Genomic DNA, 22,641 nt, shown 5'->3' with positions numbered 1-22,641 from the left:
CTATCAAAGATATGATGCATTTTTTTTATATGTCATGTCCCAGTTTTCTGTAAAATGCACTTAATATACTACATAATTGACTACATATTATATTGTATTATCCGAATTTAGTATAGCTTCCGACTAATACTAGAGATAGTTAAATCACATGTTATCATAATAGTATAAACTATCTGCACCGAAATCTTAACAGAGACCGGCAAAATAACATTAACTTTATTTCATATAAAAACTGAACCTAGGACAGTCGGATCTGTGTCATGGATCAAATCTTTACTACTAGATTACCTTGGTTATAGATATGATGCATGAATTGTCTATCGTATTCATCTGTATATTACAGAAAAACTGCAACATGAAACTTATTCAAATTCATTATAAATCAGGTAGTTGAATTTAAATAACTTTGAGAAAACGATAATAAATCTAAGTATGTATTCCAAAAGTCGAACTGCATGTATCGATCCAGTATGGACCGACATGTTCACATAAGAGAAAACACTATTTCTTGTACGAGCATGCCTTGCAAAATCCGCTTGGGTATTATTGACTCTGGACTGATATACCTTTTGGGCATTTTGACAGGTTTCCCATAGAGTTTTAAACTCACTAAGCTCAGTTGCAAAGGCTGGTCTGGTTAGTCGTCAGTATCATTTTGACTAATTCTTGAGAGTCGGTAACAAAATAATTACAAAAACACTGGTGACGAGAAAAACACTTCAAGGCCCATACCAAACTCTTAAGTTCTGTATGTAGAGGTGATATTCTCTTGTGGCAACCTTGGAGGCTGAAGAGATCAATTGATCCATCTCACTCCACTTGTGGTTCCATCATGTTTCCATGATCCATCCACTCGGCAGGTGAATGTAGATAACAATGTATGGTTCCCTGGTAGACATTCAATGATGGGGTCACCCAGATCTTCTTCTTGATTGGTAGTCTACCAAGATCGTACGGATAGGTCTGTTGTGTCCATAGGTGAGAAGTCCCGACCATTAAAAAGTTTCTCATTAGGCGCTTTCCAGATATACCATATAAGCCAAGGAAAATATCGGGTTGATTTCTCTATAAGTTTTTCACTATTAGTCCTTGAAAGAAGGTAATCCATATCCGTGTATAGATTTTGTGAAGCAAAAATCCTTGGAGCTGATGGAATAGTAGATAAGGCCCAATATTGCATTGCAGGAGGACATGTAAAAATCGTTTGGTTAATTGTTTCTTTTGCACACCAACATCTTGGAAAATTCAGGTCATTTCCAACGTGTCTCTTGAAAGGTCTTTCGTTTATAGCCACTGATCCAAATAGAATTTTCTATAGAAAATGGCTGAATTTATTACAAGTTTTAACTTTCCATACTTTTTCTCTTAAGGGATTAAGGGACAGTAGCTGATTAAGGAAATCATATTCGCTATCTTTTTTTTATCTTGCAAGCATGTATCCCGATTTGACCGAGTATTTGCTCGATATTGATAAGTTTCAACAATGTCCATCATGAATGAGGTTTCTACTGAGGTATAAACTTCGCACCAGTGGAATGTTGTGTGGGTCTAGAAAGCCCTTGAGTTTAGTGGTATCCCAGTCCTTCTTCACTGGATCGATCAGATCACAGACTTTCATATTAGGATCATAGACTTGTGGCATAATGGGTGGTCTTGTGATCATATCTCGTATCCATGTGTCATCCCATATGAGTGTATGTTCTTCTGTTCTTATTGTGCGTCGAATTTCTTTAGTTACTAGATCTTTTGCAGCTATAATGCTTCTCCAGCCAAAGAAAGGTTTCGAGACTCTAGGTGCTTTGAAAGGAAGCGAGTTTTGGAAATACTTTCCTTTAAAAATTTTCGTAAGAAGGGAATTTATAATAATATGACATATTATAACATATACATGGGGTGGACCCACAGAGAGAGTGGGTGTGGCACGTGCCACATACTACTTTTACCTTATATATATTTCTTATGAAACTAAATGTACAAAGAAAATTGTGTAAGTAATTCGGTAGGTAATTGTTAAAGTGTGCCCCACCCAACCCGGGTTCAAATCCCATGTGTTACATTTCTCTTCTTTCAATTTTTCTATACATTTTCTTTTGATTTTGCTACCTAAAACTATTCTATTTGTAACTTGTTTTATTTTCTTATTTAATATGATAAATTTTACTTTTACCAAAAACGTAATGTTACTTTTTAAGTCTATCTTTAAAATATGACTATTTTCATAAATACGTTAAAAATTTTGATGAAGAAAACTAAATTAGACTCAAATAATAATTAAAGTATTTTTGATTGAAAGTATTTTTAATAAATGATAGCCAAATTATTGTATTTCAATCACTTTTAATATTATTTTTCAAAATAATTACTCATAATTTATTAAAAATTAATTTTAGCAATTACTTTTATTAAGTTTATTTTTAATACTTAAAACAAAAATAGAAGCTAAACAGGAGTAAATTTTTATAATGAAATTACAACTGCATATATATAATTTTATGATATTAATGAGTATTTAAAATTGCTATAGTAGTATGTTGTGATTAAGTACCAAACAATTAGCTCTAAAGTTTAACTCACTGTAAAAAAATATTTTGTTTGAATAAATTTAACCTTTTTTCAAAAAATGCAAAAAATATTTCTTTTATATTTTATTCAATTTTAGAAATATTAATGACTAATGTCTTGTAAAAACTGCAGTTAAAACCCGAAAAATTTAAAGATTATGCAAAAAAAGCTATGGTGGCTGCAAAATAATTGTTTCAGAAACCCCGTAGCCCTAAAATATGTTTTGAGGAGAACGATGAGTTATTTACATAAATGCCACTCATTTTAAAAAAAAAAATCGAAAATGGAAAAACTGAGACTCTTGGGTGTCGAACCCGGATTGGGAAGAAGCCAAACAATATCATAACCACCAGACCAGACGTACTTTCGGAATTTTACATACATAATATAATATATAAACTCAAAACAACTCGCCGATTAATTCCCGCTTACTCCCTATTTTTTCATTAGACGCTAGGCCCGGTCCGGACGCCCGACTAACGCCTAGCGTAGTTTCGAACAGAGCATATAACCCATATAACTGATTCTCGACTTCAGATTAACTAAAAAAACTCAACTTTTTGTACCACACCGCCTAATCTTCCGCATACAGCCAAATCGCTGCGCCCGGAGACCGCCAACCGTTTAATCGCCGGATAGTCGTCCACGGCGGCCGCGTTTTCGAACAGAGGTAAAAATTATAGTTTAATTTAATTTATTAAATTATATTTAACATAATTTAAATTTATATGTTGTGCCTCACGTTACGTTATTTTCTAGATCCGCTCTCGCATATATATGACCTTCAAGAAAAAATAATTACTTTAAAAATTTAGGTAATCAATCTTCTACTTCTTCATTTAGAATTAATGCACACTAGAAAGGTCCCCACTTTAGCACAATGAACCGATTTGCTGCCTCTGGTTCCTTTGATGTTTATATTTTCATCAACTAAAGTTTGATACTCCCATCATCATTAATGCTTAAATAAATCTTAAGTCCGAATATTCTGATTCGTAATGATTATTGAATATTCTGATTCGAATTTATTCTATTCAACTTGCATATATTCATAGTCGTACCATAGTAATTCTTTCTTTCTTCCTTTTTTCAAAAAAAAATTATTTCTTTCTTTCTTCTGTTTCGTCAAGATGTATTATATCGAATTTGAATATGGATGGTGACATAATAACGACGGATGAACAGACTATTATGCTATATATCTTGAATCATATTGTAAGAATATATTTTTTAGCGATGTAAATTCCTAAACTGCTTATAACTCATTTGTTTTTGCATTATTTTATCAGGATATTAGAGAATTTTCATTCAAGAAATACTCTATAAGTATTTCAAACAAATATTATTATTCTAATATAGTGTGAGTATAAAAAAGGTTAATTTTTTAAACATACCGAATCAATTTATGAGAAACAAATACATTACGAAGTTCTCCTGAGTATCTTACAAACTCTTACTATCTTTCTCTATTTTTATTGTTGTTTTTTTCTAATAAATAGTGTGATATTCACTTAATAACCTCCCAATATTAGATGTTTTATGCACAAACGTATACCCTATAAAGTATATACTACAAAGGCATGGCTACTAATATTTGTGCTTAGTAATATATTCGAGGTTTGTTTAAATTCTAAAGCCTATACCAATTGATATCCACACTATCATATTATATACTTTATATGATATTAAACAATAAACTTTAATTTCTTAAGATTTATATAACATCCCAATCGTGCGTATGTTTACAAAATTATAAGGTCACGATGCTTTAATTTATCTTGGATGATATTAATCCATATTAAACAGAAAAGAATTACAACAATACACAGATGGGCTCCATTTGGGTCGTGTGATAAGTCATTAGTTTTTGGCGTTATTTATAAAAATACGATTTGCTTTTAGTAAAACACGAATGCTTCACGTTCGCCGTCTTTTGTTCGTTTATTATATGATGCCATTTTCAGCCGAGTATCACCATTTTGGTTTTCACGTTCGTCGACTTTTAGGTGGAATGCTTTTTCCATAATTAAATAATTTATAAAATTTTATCAAAAAAATAAAAATAATAATTTATAAAATAGTGTATTGTTAGCGGTTAACTAATCTTATTTTTTTAAAAAATTGATACGGTATGATTTCATCGGAATCTAACTTTTTACTCATGACCGATCATAGTATTATGTGTTTGGTTTACTGTAAAGCTTATGATTAATCAAATACAAACACACCTTTCGATAAATTTTGTCACTAAAAAAATGATGGACCGAATCTTAACTTAAATAGCCATATATATATATTTTAAAAAACCTATTATATATTTTTTTTTTATGCTGATGACAAAAAACATATATATTCTTACGTGTTGATTTTTTTTTTGAGTTTTAACGTGAATTAGAAAAACTGTAAACGGAATCAGTTCACATATAACCCGGCATATACATCAGTTCACATATATTTATCAAGTTTGTTCATTCACACAATTAAACAAAAAATTAATTCTTAACAAAAATGTATTCACCTTAATCGTACAACGTAAAGCATTTAATAGATTCAAAAATCAACTTCCTAAGGCCAGTTTTCAAAAAAAAAAAAAAAAAAAATCAAATTCCTAGTGTTATAACTTATTTATTTTACGATATTTTCTTTATTTAATCACACATTTAACAAAAAAAAAGTCTAAACAAAAATGATTCACCTTAATCGTAAGACGTAAAGCACATAATAGATTACGATAGTTTCTTTTACCAATTAAACAATAGACGATCTAATCATAAGAAGAGATCAGAGGAATTTTAATATACGTATCAAATATTTTTTTCTTATTAAAGGATTTACTATCAAATGAGTCATGAGTGTAAGAAGCTTCTTTTAATCACAAAAGGTTTCTTTTAGTTAAGAAACCAGATGTGAATGTAAGATTGCATGCACCATGTACCTTTTTTTTTTTTTGAGAAAGGGTTTACGCACCATATAACTCTTTTTTTGACAGCCAAGTAACTTTTGGGTGCAACTGGATTAGCATTTTTTGGAATATAACTGTTTGGAATACCTTATTCCTCAACATTCCAAAATAAAACTACCATTTATCTGGAACAGAAAATAAACTCCATTCCATTGATTCTTTTGGAATAAATGGAAACAAGTGGAATGTAGTTGTAAAAGATTCAGGATAAAAAATGATCGTGAATGATGTGGAATGGAATACAAATAAATTAATAATTATTTTAATTTAGTTTAGATGTTATCTGTTCGCAAAATGTAGATTTATTAAGATTTTAAAATTCAAAACTCTTGTAGATCTTATGCACAAAATAATAGCAACCTCTTATTTCCTATATTTAACACCATATCGTATGTTCATTATGAAACCAACTAATGAAAAGTATTCCTCTCTTACAGGTACTGTCTCTGTTCATCATTATTATATTATATATATATATATATATTTTTTTTGAAAAATATATGAAACACTGTTAAAGGTTGTTTTATATATATCATATATTCGTAGGCTGGTTTTATTTCATATATTAAGAATATTCTTAATAGTTTGATCTAAATTCTAGTTACTTTCATTCCATTATGTTCCTCTGAAAGGTTACCATTTATGTTGCAAAATGTTTTCCAGCGACTACTCATTCCATTTAGTAACTTCCTTCATTCCAGTTGTTGACGTTCCATGTTTATTTCATTTTTTTTTAATTTCATTCTCTTCAACAGATTAATCTTGTATTTGATAAGCTTATAACGATCAATTAATTACAAACGCGACCTAATATTGGATGAAATTATACTATGCACGGGCCATCGAGATCGGCCACATCTAAACGTACTTTCATTCCATTTCTACTGCTATGCCGATTAAAAAAACAAAAGAATACGTATTTTGTTGGACTTTTTATATGTTGAAAGTTAGACGTATCTGTTTGCTTTTGCTTTTCATCAGACTAGTCACAATCGACATAAACACTATATAATCATAAGACAGCATCGCATATATATGCAGGACGACCATCAAAATCAACCTAATACCTTGCATTGCTATAGATATTGTAAAGGCACAAAGTAGTATATATATAAATAGAAAAGGTAAATGATAATAATGATACAGTCCTTGTTGCAGAAACATAACGAAATATACTAATATGGAATATCTAACGTAAACATAACCAAATTTAGAATATCAAACGTACAATGACGAAACTTAGAATAATATATCAATAAATCTGTTATACTTTTGTAATAATCTTACAAACGCAAATTCACAATTTTACTACAAAAGATAAAAAACAGATTCATTGCAACAAGTTATTAATAAGAAATACATATCTCGAAGAAATTGAGAACAACTCTTAATTATAAAGGTAACCCTAAATAACTAATGATGTTGTGGGTCAGATCCTCCAGGGCTTAAACGTTCTGGAGATTTTCCTTGGATGCTGCTTCCACCAGTAGCTTCACCATCCACCACCGTCTTGCTCGTAGCCTTAATAGAAGGGCTTAAATCTCTCACCTTCAGCCCGGCCGGAGTCTGCTCAAGAGGACGGCTTCCGGTGGCGGCTGAGGCTATCAGAAGAAACACCAAGAAGTATAACGAGAAGCATAACTTAGCCATTACAGTTACAATAACACTGAAACTGATTTCTATTTATAGAAAGGGAGAGGGAGGGAGACTGAAATTGTAAGTAAACGTGGTGTATATGAGTGTATATGAGGAAAGAAGAGATCTCATGAGTGTTTCTATTTATAGAGATTTATTTGAAGAGTTTATAGTAGTGGTAGTGGAGGTGGCTTTAGCTAGCTTAGGGGCTTGAGTGCTTATGGCAAGTGCAATCGTGAGTTGTCGCCGACGACAGGTTTTCTCGTTTGCCCTTCGTTTTAATTTTACTTCATTACCAAAACATCTATAATACTTATATTATAATCTGTGACCAGCTTAGCAAGTGACTCTTGCGACCTGGAAAATGCAAATTGGTGCTTTGAATAGTATTTAAAATTGCTAAAGATCGTCCATTACGGTATAGTACACATATTTAATACATTAACATCTTAGTATATACTTGTTGTTCTAGGGCCTAAGATTGGCCAAGCTCTATATAGACTCATATGCGATCCATTTTTATACACTTGATGTGTTAGGTGACCTTGTCTCTAGGATAGATTTTATACCAAAACAACTATGTGAATATATCGTTGTGGTTAATATGCATTCAGTCCCCAGTCATGTACATGCGGTCATCCCTTTTAAACACTCGATGATTTGTTAGGTCACCACATATAGATTTATTTACTTCACGATCAAAAGTAAACAAGACTAAGATTTTTTTTTGAATAAGATATTATTAATGAATGTGGATTACCCTAAATGCGAAGCTTGAGGATAAAGTTCTATCCATTTATACGATCGTTTTCGGTAATTACATCATCAAGGTAAGAAAGATAAGAATCTTTTATAGTTACATTGGTCTATCGAAAAGAGCGATAAGGGACGACGACTTTGAGTGCTAATTATTATAAACAATTTTATACATCGATAACGCACAAATACTTAATACCAAAACTTACACCATCTCTAACTTGGCCGTCCCTATCCATCCAATCATATTGTATATAATATATGCATGCGCACATACTAATATAATACTATGTGTGTGTGTGAGTGAGTGAGTGAGAGTTAATAATACGAGGTAATGATAATGGACGAGGAGGGTGATTCATGAAATCCAATAAGCTATAGAAAAGGAAAGGAGTAAAATATGAAATGAAGTCAAAGGCTAAGAGCACTTATGGGTTGGTGCTGGTTTAGATTGGTGAGTCGGAGATTGTCAATATTTATATTCACCCATTTGATTCATCAGGAGATTTCATCACAAGAAGAATATTCAAAAAAGTTCCAGCCAAAACCAAAAAAAATTTGAAACGGTTGTATGATGTTTTATTACATTTATCCGGAGGTGGTATATATAGTGTAGTTACGAATCCACTGACAAAGGTGAGGAGGTGATTTATAGTGTTATAAAATAAGTTTTCAACTGATAACACTCGTAGACTGTAATTACTTTTTAAAAACTGAAGCATTATTTTATCCAAATCCAGATTTCAACAAAAAGGTATTAGCAAACTGTTTGACCATAACATGAGTCTCCAAGAATATTATGCAACATCTCAGTAAATCACTAGAGCATTGTAGTGACATGTGACATAGCAGATGACATAGACTTGCTCTCTGACAAAATCAGAAAAGAGAGTACATTTTTTGACACGTAAATGATCTTCCCAATTAGTAGGGGTAAACATAAATACTGTTGCTTGCTTTATATCCTCCATTACCTTTAAAAAAAAATATATACATATTATTTAAAATGTTACAAAAAAAAACATATTATTTAATTCAACTTATGAACAAGAATTTTTTTATCCAGTTACAAGCCCAAATTGAACAAAAACTCCCTCAGTCGTTGTATTACAAAGGTACTTTCGCCCATCCACTAAACCTGACACATTCCGATAACTCAACTTTTAATTTTTTTGGAACTGTTTGTTGTTCGTTGCCGTAGACGATGATCCTGAGACCATGAAGTTCTCCTTGTTCTCTTGGATGCCTAGAACTCCCAAGTCGTCTTTGGAGTAGCTAGCTTCCGGTAATTTTTTGAAACTCATAACTTTCGACGCGATGAACGACCAAACACATATAGAAGAAGGTTTTGAGTCCGTGCCTTGTGAAAATTGCTCCAAACCTGCTGAACAAACTTCTATATCGCTGAACCAACTGATCGAGAAACCAATGAAGGCTTCTAGACCAAGTTGAAAAAAAGATGGACACGAGACAGCCGCAACTAGCCAATGTCATAATCACTCCATGACCTGCAAAACATTAGTGAAGCAACACCACCATGAGCACAACAATCCCCAAGCGCTGAGGTATGCTGCCACCACCGACCGAACCACCGAGGAAAGAGGAGGCCCACTGAATAACAAAGACTCTCGAAGCCCTCGTCGGTCACCCCTTCGAGAACCGGATAAAAGTAAGTTTTTTTCCGCCTGAAGCTTAATCATGTGGTAAGGATCAAGCTTTACAAAGCTCAAACAGGTGAGAAACAATCGAAAGCAAATCGACACACAGCCGATTGACGACATAAACCAGACGGGAAGAGGACCAAAAATTGAGAGGGAGACTGAAACTTCTCCTTGGAGCCGCCATAGACGACGCCACCAACACTGCTCCATAGCAGCAATTCACTAAAGACCACCAAATGCTCCGACACACGCCAACAACACAAGCTACAAACGCCTTCGAGTAACCGGATTTCCAAAGCTCTCAAGTCGAGAGTAGTCAAAACAGGGCAGTCATAGACACCCAAGAGAGGACAAAGCACCGCCACCACACGACCTTCGCGTAGGACTACATACAGCCCGAAAACTGCAGAAGTGTCCATCGACGAGTCACTGAGCCTCCTCTACGTGCCACTGCCTCTCCAAGAGGAAAAATGAACCACTTACAAAACCCTAAGAGTCGACTCCTCAGCATGAGGTATCACCAACCCCGCGCCACCGCTCCAAACCTAGCAATCTATAAAACCGAGTAGAACCTTCTCACGTGCGAAGATGTCACGGACGAAGCCCTAGGCACATAAACGCCGAGCAAAGCGAAGAGAGTGAAGATGATAGGAGAGAAGCAAAAAGAAAAACAGAGATTTAGAGAGAAGAAGGGAGCTTTCAGCGTCAGAAAGGACGCTCACGCGCCGCCAACGAGTGGGAGCCACAGAGATTTGCCTTTGGGGTTTCAAAAAAGAAAATAGAAGAGAGAGGATTTTTTTTTGATATCTTCTATTACTTGTTTGGTATTCAACTTGACTTTTCAATTATTTATTTGAGTTTTAATACTTACAAATATAAAATAAATAATAAATATAACAAATATCACTCGGTGTGATATTATCTGTTACTTTTTTTTTGATTAAAAAAATAATAATTAAACTATAAAAATGAAAGCCTAAAATCAGAAATAGATATTTCTTCGTTATAAAAAGTAAACTAGATTCTAACCCGCGCTGAAGCGCGGAAATTGATTCATCTAATTTTAATTTTAATTTTTTTTTGTATATGATATGTGTATATAATTTTTATAAATATTTTTGTGTAATATTTATATATATATTTGACATCTATATCTAATTTTTAGTGGTGTTATAATTTGTGTTGTATATGTTGTTAGTTTGTATTGAATCTTGTTTCATTTTCAGTATAATAGTTTGATTTGGATCACTTTAAACTTACATTTGTTAAATTTAAAATATTCGATTTTTTTTTAAATATTATATAATTTTAAAACCTTTATTAGTTATGCTTATAACTAATCATAATTAGTTTGTTAAAAATATTAAACACATTTAGCCCATAAAATTTTAATGGATGTTTTTAAGATCAAAAGTTTGGGTTATTTAATAGTTTATGGATCATGCCTTGTGACAAATTTAATTTAACAAAGGATATTATCTAAACCCAAATGAGTAACAAACTTTTGTCGTCAAGTCAATCGAGAAACAGAAAAGATAAGTTTCATAATTTTCTTTGAGTGTTTGTTTATTCATAATATCTAATCTAATAAATCGAGCTTGTTACAAACATTGGCAGATTGAAATATATTGGATATGAAAAGCTAAGCTCAGCTGCGTTGAGATAACACACACACTGCACGTATCTGAAGGCTTTGTTCCAGACTCTATTGGCAAATCTTAATGTGGATAGAATATTCTGGATATCGACTGTATGTAGATAATCATTAAATATTAAACGAATTGAAATTACAAAATATCTAATCTATATACTTTTATATAAAGGAACATATATTGTATACGGGTATGAATTGTATCTTCGGCTATAATAAACAAATAAACAAAACATATGTAACGTAAACAAAAGTCATGATCTAATCTATATATGATTGAAGCTTATATACAGATAATTTTGTGTTCATAATCAGATTTTTTATTTGTTAGAATGGTTAGTATGATGAAAGATGGACAAAATAGAAAATAATTTGAGTTTTTTTATGTGTCAGGTAGTGATCTGAAGAGAAGGAAAGACGGACATCTATACTAAACATGATAACCTGTTGGTTTAGTTTTATTGGATTGCTTTATTTAGAGCAATAACCTGTCGTTGTGGTTTTTGTTTAATTTTGGATGGTTTTAATATATTAGATATTGATTTAGATTAAGTAATCCGGTTGTATGTATATTGGTTAAGTTTAAGTAGGTATGTTCCATTTATAAAGTAGTGTGATATATTCTAGTAACATTTATGAAAGAGACCAAAACTTAAATGACAACTTTAAGTAGTAGATAAAAACCAATCCCTAAATTAATAGATTAGATAGTACATTCTTATCGACATGATTACGTTTTTTGTTTTATTTTCTTGAAAATAAGTACAAATATTTTGTATGGAATAATTTCCGTGGTTCTTTTTCAAATCAGGTAAACAAGATAAAGTTTTGTATGATTATCTTGCAAGTAATTTCAAAAACTCGAAAATATTTTCAGTAATTCACAAGTATTTACAAGTAGTGAGTAATCGAATGGAAAATATAATTTACAATTAACATATTTTTGAACAAGTATTTGAAATAACAAATAGTTATTTTCGACAAATTAAATACATGTTTAAAATTTTACTATTCGTATGAAGCAAAGCAAGTATTAAATATGAAGTAATCAGCTCGCGCCCATCTTATTACCAATTATAACTCTTTCTCTAAATCTGTAACTATTCTCTAAAATCTATGAATTGATCGGCTACATGGCAAAATCAGTCCAATAACCTTGAGAAAATTTATGTTGGCGCTTTTATATAAATGCAAGCGTTGACGCAAGGCGATAAAAAACTCCTACGGAAAAACTAAGGGAAATTACACCCTATATACATGAAAAAAAACTTAAATATACTAACTAACTAAAATTCCCCCCCTCTCTCCTACTTTCTCTTCCTATCTCTCTCTACTCTCTCTCCCAAAATCTAATTTTTATTTTTTTTTTGGTTATTTGGCAAATAAGCCCAAAAACTAATGAAAAATAATGTCATTTACAAAAACAAATTTCTTTATCTCTAATGTATATTTTATCTACTGAAAAAGTTCGTCACAGTTATCACTAGGCCTGGGCATTCGGGGTCCCAATCGGGTTTCTGTTTTATCCAATCGGGTTTCGGTTTTTCGGGTTTATCAAAATCAGTCCCATTCGGATTATATGAAAGTTCGGTTCGGGACCGGTTCGGGTTCTATCGGGTTCGGTTCGAGGTTAGTAAATCTTCAAAGAACCGGTACAACCCAATATACTTTCGGGTTCGGGTCCCAATTGGTTTTTCGATTTAAAAGTACTTGATTTTTATCTATTTTATAACCAAAACATGAGTAAAATCGGTTCTTCAGTTTTAAAATACCTGATTTGTACCTATTTTGTAACCAAAACTTAAGTAAAATTGATTCAAAAATAAGGAACATCAACCGTGATCATTCAAAATTAAACGAAAAGTAAACATATTTACTGATAAAAAGAAAACCAAATAAATAAAAGCATAAAACGAAAACTAAGTTCTCATAAAATGAGAAACATTGTTTAACAAAATCTAAATCTAAATACTTCAAGATTCAACGATCATCTTTAACCATCAACCTTCATGTAATAGAACCACAAATCTTCATGTAATAGATAAGTATTTTAGATGTTTAATATTTCTTAGTGTATTTTGGATACATATTAGGAATTGAGATTATGTTTGGTACAAGATTTTTTCGAGGTTTTGAATGTTTCGGGTTCTATCGGATATCCATTTAGATTCGGGTTCGGTTCGGATAATACCCATAACCCGAAATACCAAAAACAAGACCCATTCGGTATTTACGTCGGGTTTGAATCGGTTCGGATTCATTTTTATCGGATCGGATCCGGTTCGGGTTTTCGGGTTCGGTTTATTTGCCCAGCCCTAGTTATCACTTAACAGAGAAACAACTTTGGTTTACCTCTCAGGTGGGTTGAAATTGCAATCACCAACTTTTATTTCTATCTCAGATATTCTTAGATTAAAAAAAAAAAAAAAACAGATCGCAGCTTACATGTATATAGTTCCAGTTAAGTTAGGCACATAATTATACTGAAGATAACGCAAGAATCAGAACAACTGCCAAACCAGTATGTAATATATCTTGTATGTGTTTTTTTTTTGGTAAAAATGTTAAAAGATCTTGTATGTGTTGGGTACATGAATTCTAATGTCTATCAGGGTAGTGATATATAATTAAGGTAATACAGTAATCAAAAAGGAAAATACACCAATTTTTCTAGATGATAGAAAGCAATTCAAAAAAAAAATCATCTCAATTTTTTACAAGAGAATGTAGAAGAAGTAGCAGCAGCAGCCTTGAGACTAACACACTAAGTCTTTTCTTCATGCATTTGGGATCAACTGATAGAGTTGGCCAAGTGTCGAACCATAAACGAAGAGGACAATGGTGGTGATGAGACAAATAGATTGGTGATGTCTTTAAGCGGCTGTCTTCTAGATCTTTTTCTTCTCATTTTGATTTGGGTTATGTCTTTATCGAGGGATGTACAATAATCTAGAGGCTTGACCATCATTGAGGGTGAGACATTCTCTTTGTTGTCGTTTTGAGGTTTTTGATCGAGAGCCGCCATTAATTTAGAACTAAGGAGATAGATGGAATTGAGGATAGAAGGAGGAACTGTATATGAAGTGTGTGAATAGGAGGGACTTTGAACCAGATTTGGAAGTGCTTCTGCTTGGATCTAATACTTGTTTTTGGTGTTTTTATTTTTTGTGGAGGGAAATTAAGTTTTTGTTCTAAAATTTTCTGAAACTTGAAAAGGGTACTGTGTTATGGAGGGAAATCCTTGGTGAATAAACTAATTAGATTCTATGTTACTACTTTGGTTTTGCTTTTACTAAAAGAAGTTTTGACTTTTGGATTGAAAGAGATCTCAAATCATGTCATTATTCCATAGTACCAGAAAGAGTAGGTTTTTCCGCGCCATTTTATTGGAGGGTGTCCGCCAATAAGAGGAGGGAACCACCATGTTAAATACAAAAGAAAAAAAAACAATTACTATTGGGCTTTACCTTCGCCGTATATTTGTTCGTTTACAAATGTAACGCATGCACACCACTCGGCGTGGGCCCTAGATACATACATACGATAAAGGTGTATATGTATGTATATCAGTATACGTGTGATATATACATTCCACCCAATTCATTTTGAAATGGTATTCAGTTTATCAGACCATTTAAACATAATCTTGTCAGTGGTTTGTTATCCTTTGGCTAAAAATTGGCATTGATTAGACTAGATAGACTGGAAGCAGTTGTTGGAACCTCTCCCAAAACTTTACAAGTATCTTTGTTAATGTCTTTAAACGAACAACGATCTACTTTGTGCTTTGTAATGTGGTGATAACATCATCAATGCTTTATATATAGGTGAGGGCATCGATACCAATATACCACTGATGTTTTTAGGCATATCGTCCATGCTCTTATAAACCAACAACGAGACTATAATTTTTAGGGATTTTTTTTATTAGATATCTTCTAGTTCACCGATATATCCAAGGTATTGTGCTTCTTTGTATATGTCCTTGTTCCAAGACTTATTTATTTATAGGTTTATATCAACTCATCTTTATTGGATTGGTCATAGTCATAGTCTCAGTCGAATTTGATTTGGTCTGTTTGCCGCTCGCTCCTCTTTGTCATTTTTGAACTAGGAGTTTATGCCGGCCTAATATATCATTCGTAGCCTCTCTGAACCTATTAGTACTTGAGTGCATGAATGTTAAAGACAGGGTATTGATAAATACTTGTATTTTTTTTTTTTTTGATAACTCTAGTATCTGGGCAGTCACAATCCCAACTATCCCCCGAAAAGGGTCCAGCGCCCCAACGGAAGGGATGTTAAATCCGTTGTGACCAAGACTCGAACCTGGGTGACGGACAGTACAATTGTACCTCCTTTACCACCAAGCTACGAGCGCTTGGTTAAATACTTGTATTTTTCTTAAGTGAACCTTCTCTAGAGGACTAAAAACCAATTCAATAAAAGAAAAAAGAAGAAGAAAATCATCTGAAATTTCTACAAGAGTAGGTAGAAGAAGTGGCAGCCTTGAGAGCAACGTCAGCTTTTCTCTTCATGCATTTGGGAACAACTGACAGAGATGGCGAAGAGGGCATATGAAGATTCAGAAACGAAGAGGGCAATGGTGATGATGAGACAAAGAGATTAGTGATGTCTTGAAGAGGCTGTCTTGTATACCTTTTTCTTCTTAATCTGATTTTGGTTTTGTCTTTATCTTGAGGCCGCTTGACAGAAACGGTGGCCATCTCTGAAGGGGAGATGTTTTCTTCGTTGTCGTTTCCAGGTATTAAATTCAGAGCTGTCATTGATGTAAAACTCGACGGAGAAAGAAAGAAAAAAGAGAAGAGAGAGGGAGTCAGGAGATGGAGTTGAGTATATGAGGAAGGAACTGATGGAGTGAAGTGTGTAAACTACAGTGTAAATAGGAGTGAAAATGATGGATCTCAGATTTGTTTTCGAATTTTGTGGAGGGATTATTTTTGTTTTGAGAATGGTTATAAAACTTCTGACGCTATGTGTAAATTGTAATGGAGGGATCGTGGTGAAAAAGAAATAAGAAGATTCTCTATTTCTATTCGGGTCGAACTTTTTACTTTTATATTTTACTTAGAGAAGTTTTGATCTCAAAATCATTTCAGTATTTTTAGCGCCTATTTGGTTTAGAATGTGCGCCAAGAAGAATGAGGGGAAGAAACAGGTATTTGTTTGCAATAGAAAATCAATTCTTAATTTGGGCCCAGTAGATTAATTGTTATTGGGTATATTCGTGCCCATATATCATATCTTTAGACTGTTGAATATGTATGTTATTTATGTGTAAATATTCAAACCCATTTCATTTTGAAATGACACTAACCAAATATTCAACTTTATCAATCATCTAACTCGGTGTGTGGATGTGATGATTGGTGATGTTACCTTTCACGTATTTTGAAAGAAGTCAAATAACAAAACACATATTACCAGTTTCTAAGTTCATCTGGATCAATTTTTCTTAAGCTATAGTGGTGATTGTTTATTGTGTTTATATATTAAGTTCCAACATTCACGTTTTGTTCACCTTTATTTAACCAGCAAAATGAGAAAGATGATCAAATACCTTGGACTAGTGTGACGTCCACGTTTCTGGACTTTTGACCATAAGGTGTTGAACCTATAAGCAAGTCAAGAAATGAATAACTGGAGTTTTACTTGAGTCTCTTCAGATAACATCTCGCGATATAGTTTCTGAGAAAAAGAAAGATCAAGACTCTTACCTCGTAAAGCAACAGTTGTTTGAGTGTTTCATCATGTCTCCCCTAAACTCAACTTAGCTGCGAAATTCTGGACCATACGAATGTTTCTGATTATTAAGGGAAAACACACACACAAAAGAGTCTATATGCTATAACCTATAGATAGACAGAATCTAACAATGCCATTAAAATATAAAAAAATAAAAATAATAAAAGGATATTTTGTCTTCATGTAAAGGATGGTTGAGCATCAGTAGCTTATTGTTGTTTACGACAGCACGGACAAGCAACTCTTTGGCCTCCTCATGTTTCTTCTTCAGAATGTTGCAGATCTGCATATGGAACAAAAAACAAAAGAAAGCATAAGTTATACCAAGGGAGGCTCTGTTAATATTTATAAGAACTTACGTTGTCGAGTTCTTTTGTATATGATTCAGCCTTCTCAATGTTCTCATCATACTCCGTGATCGGGATTTCCAGATTTGCCATGTTCATGCACTGGGGCTGAGATTTAGCCCGGGGGCTTTCCTTGACAAGCTGCTTGGTTGTATTGTTATCTAGTCTACTCGCTTGGCTTGACACCTGGAAAAATCAATTGTGTTACAAATATTTTAACACAGAAGGTTGTCCTTATTATGATAAGCTAAAGATTAGTTGCTATATCTAACCTTTACTTGCCCAACTGTGTGTGTTAGCTCCTTAACGTTCCTGTGTAATCTCGGCCGTAAAGTATACAAGAATTTAAAACTAATGAAGCAAACGTACATATATATAAATGGTTTAGATAACCAAAACTAGAACCTGTTTTCTCTTGGAGACATGGAAAAGCGTTTAAGTTGTGGCATCAATGATCTATCGGCATCCTGTGGAAACACAAACGTTTCTTCAAGCTAACAAAATATGTGCATGAAATAAGAAGATAGGAAGATGCGAGTTGAAGTATAAACCTCGTCGAGAGCTTTCCGCTTTAAAGAAGGTGGGCAGTGCAGGATTTGTGTTTTCTCTCTGGGAGCCAGATGATGAATCTCAGAGATCTTTTTAACTGGCGCTTCGGTATTTCTATCCTTGCTTATGGAAGAGCGAGCTTCTGGTTGCAATGCAGAACTGTGTTGGTCTTTTTTTCCTCCAATTGTCCTATACTGCAGGACTTGTGTTTTGTCTCTGGGCGCCAAGTGGTGAATCTCGGAGCTCTTTCTAACAAGCGCCTCGGTATTTTTCTCATTCCTTGCGGAAGAGCTAACTTCTGGTTGCACTGCAGAACTGGTTTGGTCTTTCTTTACTCCAACGTTCCTATACTGCAGGGCTTGTGTTCTGTCTCTGGGAGCCAAACGATGAATCTCAGAGCTCTTTCTAATCGGTGCCTCGGTATTTCTCTCATTCCTTGTGGAAGGGTTAACTTGTGGTTGCACTGCAGAATTTGGTTGGTCTTTGTTTACTCCAATGGCCCTATAATGGAAGAGAATATGGAATATGTTATCACGAGATTCCATACCAGCTAGAAACTGTTGTACTATGTTTCTATGTACCTTTGAGTTGCTGCACGCATATCAGACATAATATTTCCAAGTTTAGGCCTTTCAAGCGATACCATTTTGGACTTCTGCAAAGATTCGCCTCCAGAACTCAAATGTTTGTTTAGCTTCTCAGTCAAGCTAGAAGCATCGGGGTTTGAGCTGCTACAAAATCCAAAAGCAAGGAAGCTTAATGCATAACACTGATAAAACTTCCTAGATATAAAATGTACAAGCTACTAGTTTCTAAACACTGAGGTAATAACTTTCTTGGTAAATAAAGAGCGTATAAGTTAAATAATTTATCTGACCTTATATTGCCCTGTATGGTAGACTTCTCTCTGGTTGTATTTTTAGCTAGCAGCTGTAAGCCATCCATCAGTCCGGCCACATTTTCTACAGTCCTGGTACCCGAGTGGTCCTTCTGGATTATCTTTTCATGGGAACTGCTGGTAAAAATTATCGAATTTGTCACCTACCTTCTATACATTATCTTGAAACAAAGAAGAAACTTATTTTTATGTTTGAGCAAAAAAGCCCGGAACACTACCTGTTAGTATTGACATTTGCTGTTTCTGAATCCGTTTTGGAAAGCTCTGTTGGAGCTGTTCTAGTTTTGGATCCAGGTAAGGCATCTTCAGTATCTTGTCTGCATGTTGAATAGGAGGGAAATAGTGAAAAAAAAAGTCACACAGAACAACGAAGAAAAGAAGTACTACCGTTTATCAATTGTAGGGTTCACATTCGACCCAATCCTTTCACGTGTAACTGGACGAATCTCTGTTTGAGTTGGAGACTCAAGCACATGTGATTGTGGTTTTTCTATCTTCTTGAAAAACATGGATCTGATCTGTCCTGAGTCACTGTTTTGCATGGCCTTCAAATCACTGAGCCTGGGCACGCTGCACTCAGTCACAGAACAGAGCAGTTAGACATTTACTCCAGTATCCTTTGCTAGCAAAATGATAAAGAACCATAGATTTTCAGGGAATATTAGCAGTTTTGGTTTCTCTAACCTGTCGGATGGATCCTGTGGCAGCTTTGAACTCGAATCTTGTACCTGGGCAGTTTGGCCTAGTTGAGAACCTGATGGTACTTTTCCTGGGAGAGTTGTTTGAGAATGACCGGCATCTGGAACACATAATGTTCTTCTAGTGTGATCTTGTATTTCTGCCTGAGTGTCTATATCCATCTCTTCTTGTTGATGTTTGATCTTGTTCAAACATGAAAGAGATGAGATGTTTGGTTCAGTCTTCTCATAACTTGATTTTGTGGCGGAAATCATTTTGTTGTTGGCATTCTCTTCTGTATCTCTAGGAGAATCTTCTTTCGTGCCAGACCTGCAGATTTCATGGCTTCCTGGACTGGTTTCTCTGCTTGCTGCAGTATGTGCAGTCTCAGAAGAATGTAATGGCGAGGGTTCTGCTTTCTCATTTGAAAGACAGGGTTTATTATTTTCTTCAACCTTTGAATATGATGTCCTCAAGGGTGAAATGTTGGCAGGCTGAGGTCGTCCACGCACTGTATGAAATCGAGAGGTTATCATCCTTAGACGTTGAGGTGAATCCACCTCCTCAAAATTTTCCTTGCTCTCTAGTGTAGCTTGCTTCGAGTGTGTGCTGCTGTTACTATCAGCTTGCTTCGAGTGTGTGCTGCTCATACTATCTGCACCCTTAGAATTTTGGTTTTCTTTTTCAGCTGAAGCATTTGCCTTGACATCTGTATTTGCCCGGGAGACAGATTGTTTAGTTGTTGGTAAGTCTGGACCAAAGTCCAAAGAGTCAGACTTATCAAAAAATTTTGAACCAGCAAATTCTTCGAAATCCATGGACTTGGTCGTAGTCTCGTTTCCCTTCTTCAGTGAGCTTGAATCAAGATCCAAGTCACCTAACCTGTTTGCAGAAAATCATAATGCTAAGTTACTTCAGATTGACTTAGATGATTTTGAAAAGAAAATAATTCTAATGGATTCATACGCGTCAAAATCACAAGAGAAGTGAAACGGATTCTTTTTCTGTTTTAGATCTCCATTATCATCAGACTTTTGTTTTGTTTTTGTGGTTTTCTTGGCCGGGCTAGAGAAATCAAAGTCTGGCATGTCCATTTTGAATGATGATCCGAAATCTCCACCCAGGTCGAAACTCATATCCCTGAGAAGGAGACAAAGAAACAGGACTGTGAGACACTAGGCCTTGTTATCATGAAACAGCATCATAAAGAAACAATCTATAGTAAAGGAGAAAAAATTTCATTACTGAGCCACATTAGCTAAGGCGTATACATGGTCTAAGAAGCATATGGTATATGTACACTCACATGTTGAAAGCATTCTTTTTCTTATCTTTATTTGCTGGTGAACCATATCCAAAATCCATTGGATCATCATCTGTCATTGACTTAAAGTCCCATGTATCCTTTTCCATGTCTTTGTCTGCAGGTAGCCCATGAAATTTTAGATAACAACGGAGACAACAACTTAAGACTTCAATCTACGTCAAAAAAGTCCACAGCTGGTAAAAAAATTAAGGAATAGAACAATGATGGATGGTCTTCTTGATGCAGAGATCGTAATATCAATTATCATAAAAACTAGTTGAGCATTCCTTTTCCGCATGCAGCTTAAAGGCATTCAAATAGCGATCGTACTCATAACAAACAAAATTTGGATTCAATAACGTTTAGATCACTGAAACCAGCTCTTAAACACTTGAACCTTACCAAACATTAGATCATTCTCCTTAGCTTCTGTAGAGCTTTTTTTAGCAGGTGTAGACATGGCGAACTCTGCTCAGTACTACTCTTGACAATTTACTGCAAAGAAAACAAGCTACCATGATAATCATTCTAGCACTCTCTTACGAAAACACTAATCCGTTATGTTATGATCAGCATAAGGCAGCCAATAATCAAAATCAACTTACGCCACAAATCATAAGTTCCAGCAACATTCTAATAACCTATAAGCTTAGCTAGTAAAACAAAGAGAAGCGAGTATTTAGCAGGAGCTAAAATATGAGATTCAACACTAATCAAGCACAAAACTCAGGCGATTCGTAGATTGTAGCCATGGAGAAAAGCCAATCAAGGCCATTTCCAGGTGAAATCGAACATAGTTTTCACACTGATCGAACTTTCTTAACTACAATCTACGCATAATCGCTGCCTCCAACAGATTCATGTTCAGCGATAACGATCGACGATCGGCAATCGCTGAGCCTTAACAATTCGAAGTTAGAAGGACGCATTACGGTGAGATTCTACTCGAACGACGAGCAGCGAAAGTAAAATTTTACCGATTCGATCGTTCTATAGTTGATTATGTAGTAGGCGCTAACGGCTAACGTTCAACGGCACCGGAGAGACAATCGCCGACGGAGCTCAGACGCGGAGGGAAGATTTGAAAATCGCTGGGCTGCGAAGGAGTTTTTGGTGAGGGATTGTATTTTGAAATTAAGAGTTAAATTTGAGTTCGTTAAGACTTGGGCCAAACATATGGGCCTATATATATAAATATCATTTTCCTGTTTTTCCCTCTGCTTTTCAATAATTTATTTATTTATTCAAACTTTATTTACTTTGTTTATTTATATTTTTTTATTGATCAAAATATCTACATCGAAATCCAACTAATTTTTTTTTAATTTCGATGATTTTCCAGGTGTATTGAATTTTTTAAATAAAACCTAAAACGGCCATAATGAAAAGTAATAAATTAACTTTTTATTAGAAATTATTTTTTTATCCTAAATTTTATTTTTACCACCAAACTGTTAAATCTTATTTAAAATTACATTTTTGGTAAAAAAAACATTCACACTTTTCTTTGCCTATTTGTTCATATAATTTATAGAGAGATTTGTTAAACTGTTTTAATTTTAAATTACTGAACTATTTTCATATTTTGGTGAATTAGTAATTGATATTCTTCATCCACAGACGATTTAAATATGGGCAATTGTCAATAATAGCACATTTTAAAGTTTATGTCTCAAAAATAGCACTAGAAGGAGAAAGTCACAAAAATGACATTCATTAAAGTGTAAAATATCCCTAATACCCTTGGTTTAAAATTAAATAAACAAACAAAAATAAATAAAAATAAATAAAATTAAAAAAATAAAAAAAAATAATTTTTTTTATAGTTTCAGATTATATGTTTTCAGATTCGAAATTTTTATAAATTTTT

The 22,641-nt window shown here is 33.9% G+C and overlaps 3 protein-coding genes and 1 pseudogene across 7 annotated transcripts; all 4 read right to left on the bottom strand.

Moving 5' to 3' along the window:
* Positions 1–3,646: 3,646 nt before the first annotated feature.
* On the bottom strand, positions 3,647–12,562 carry LOC103856530 (CLAVATA3/ESR (CLE)-related protein 2). Its single transcript, XM_033273967.1, has one exon. The coding sequence runs from the start codon at positions 7,172–7,174 to the stop codon at positions 6,938–6,940; it is 237 nt and encodes a 78-aa protein (XP_033129858.1). The 5' UTR covers positions 7,175–12,562; the 3' UTR covers positions 3,647–6,937.
* A 1,261-nt stretch (positions 12,563–13,823) lies between these two features.
* Positions 13,824–14,312, bottom strand: LOC103856519 (annotated as a pseudogene).
* Positions 14,313–14,992: 680 nt separating this feature from the next.
* Positions 14,993–22,600, bottom strand: LOC103856496 (uncharacterized protein At4g18490). Of its 5 annotated transcripts, none has more exons than XM_009133610.3 (16): positions 21,749–22,600; positions 21,174–21,266; positions 20,772–20,886; positions 20,432–20,605; positions 19,472–20,347; positions 19,175–19,357; positions 19,006–19,104; positions 18,767–18,904; positions 18,471–18,620; positions 17,892–18,390; positions 17,746–17,807; positions 17,613–17,652; positions 17,353–17,526; positions 17,166–17,276; positions 16,966–17,047; positions 14,993–16,862 (listed from the first exon to the last, which is right to left on the bottom strand). In XM_009133610.3, the coding sequence occupies exons 2-15, from the start codon at positions 21,229–21,231 to the stop codon at positions 16,997–16,999; spliced, it is 2,730 nt and encodes a 909-aa protein (XP_009131858.1). In that variant the 5' UTR covers positions 21,232–21,266; positions 21,749–22,600; the 3' UTR covers positions 14,993–16,862; positions 16,966–16,996. The 5 variants fall into 5 exon arrangements, with proteins under 5 accessions (XP_009131858.1, XP_009131874.1, XP_009131866.1 ...); XM_009133626.3 differs by having other exon boundaries at positions 18,471–18,617; XM_009133618.3 differs by having other exon boundaries at positions 18,767–18,901; positions 21,749–22,599.
* Positions 15,694–16,014, bottom strand: LOC103864081. Its single transcript, XM_009141845.1, has one exon. It carries the CDS (start codon positions 16,012–16,014, stop codon positions 15,694–15,696), a length of 321 nt encoding a protein of 106 aa, XP_009140093.1.
* Positions 22,601–22,641: the final 41 nt, after the last annotated feature.

The sequence above is a fragment of the Brassica rapa genome, chromosome A01, assembly GCF_000309985.2.
Source record: "Brassica rapa cultivar Chiifu-401-42 chromosome A01, CAAS_Brap_v3.01, whole genome shotgun sequence".
NCBI classification, from domain to species: Eukaryota; Viridiplantae; Streptophyta; class Magnoliopsida; order Brassicales; family Brassicaceae; genus Brassica; species Brassica rapa.
The sequence above is the reverse complement of the archived record's forward strand: the minus strand, read 5'-3'. Positions and strand labels throughout refer to the sequence as shown.

Coding starts and splice junctions, on each gene's coding strand:
- LOC103856496 (XM_033273111.1), bottom strand. CDS start 21,231: ATGTCTACACCTGCTAAAAAAAGCTCTACAGAAGCTAAGGAGAATGAT. Junction 19,105..19,174: donor AACCCTACAATTGATAAACG/GTAGTACTTCTT, acceptor TTCAACATGCAG/ACAAGATACTGAAGATGCCT. Junction 17,277..17,352: donor ATACAAAAGAACTCGACAAC/GTAAGTTCTTAT, acceptor TTCCATATGCAG/ATCTGCAACATTCTGAAGAA.
- LOC103864081 (XM_009141845.1), bottom strand. CDS start 16,014: ATGACAGCTCTGAATTTAATACCTGGAAACGACAACGAAGAAAACATC.
- LOC103856530 (XM_033273967.1), bottom strand. CDS start 7,174: ATGGCTAAGTTATGCTTCTCGTTATACTTCTTGGTGTTTCTTCTGATA.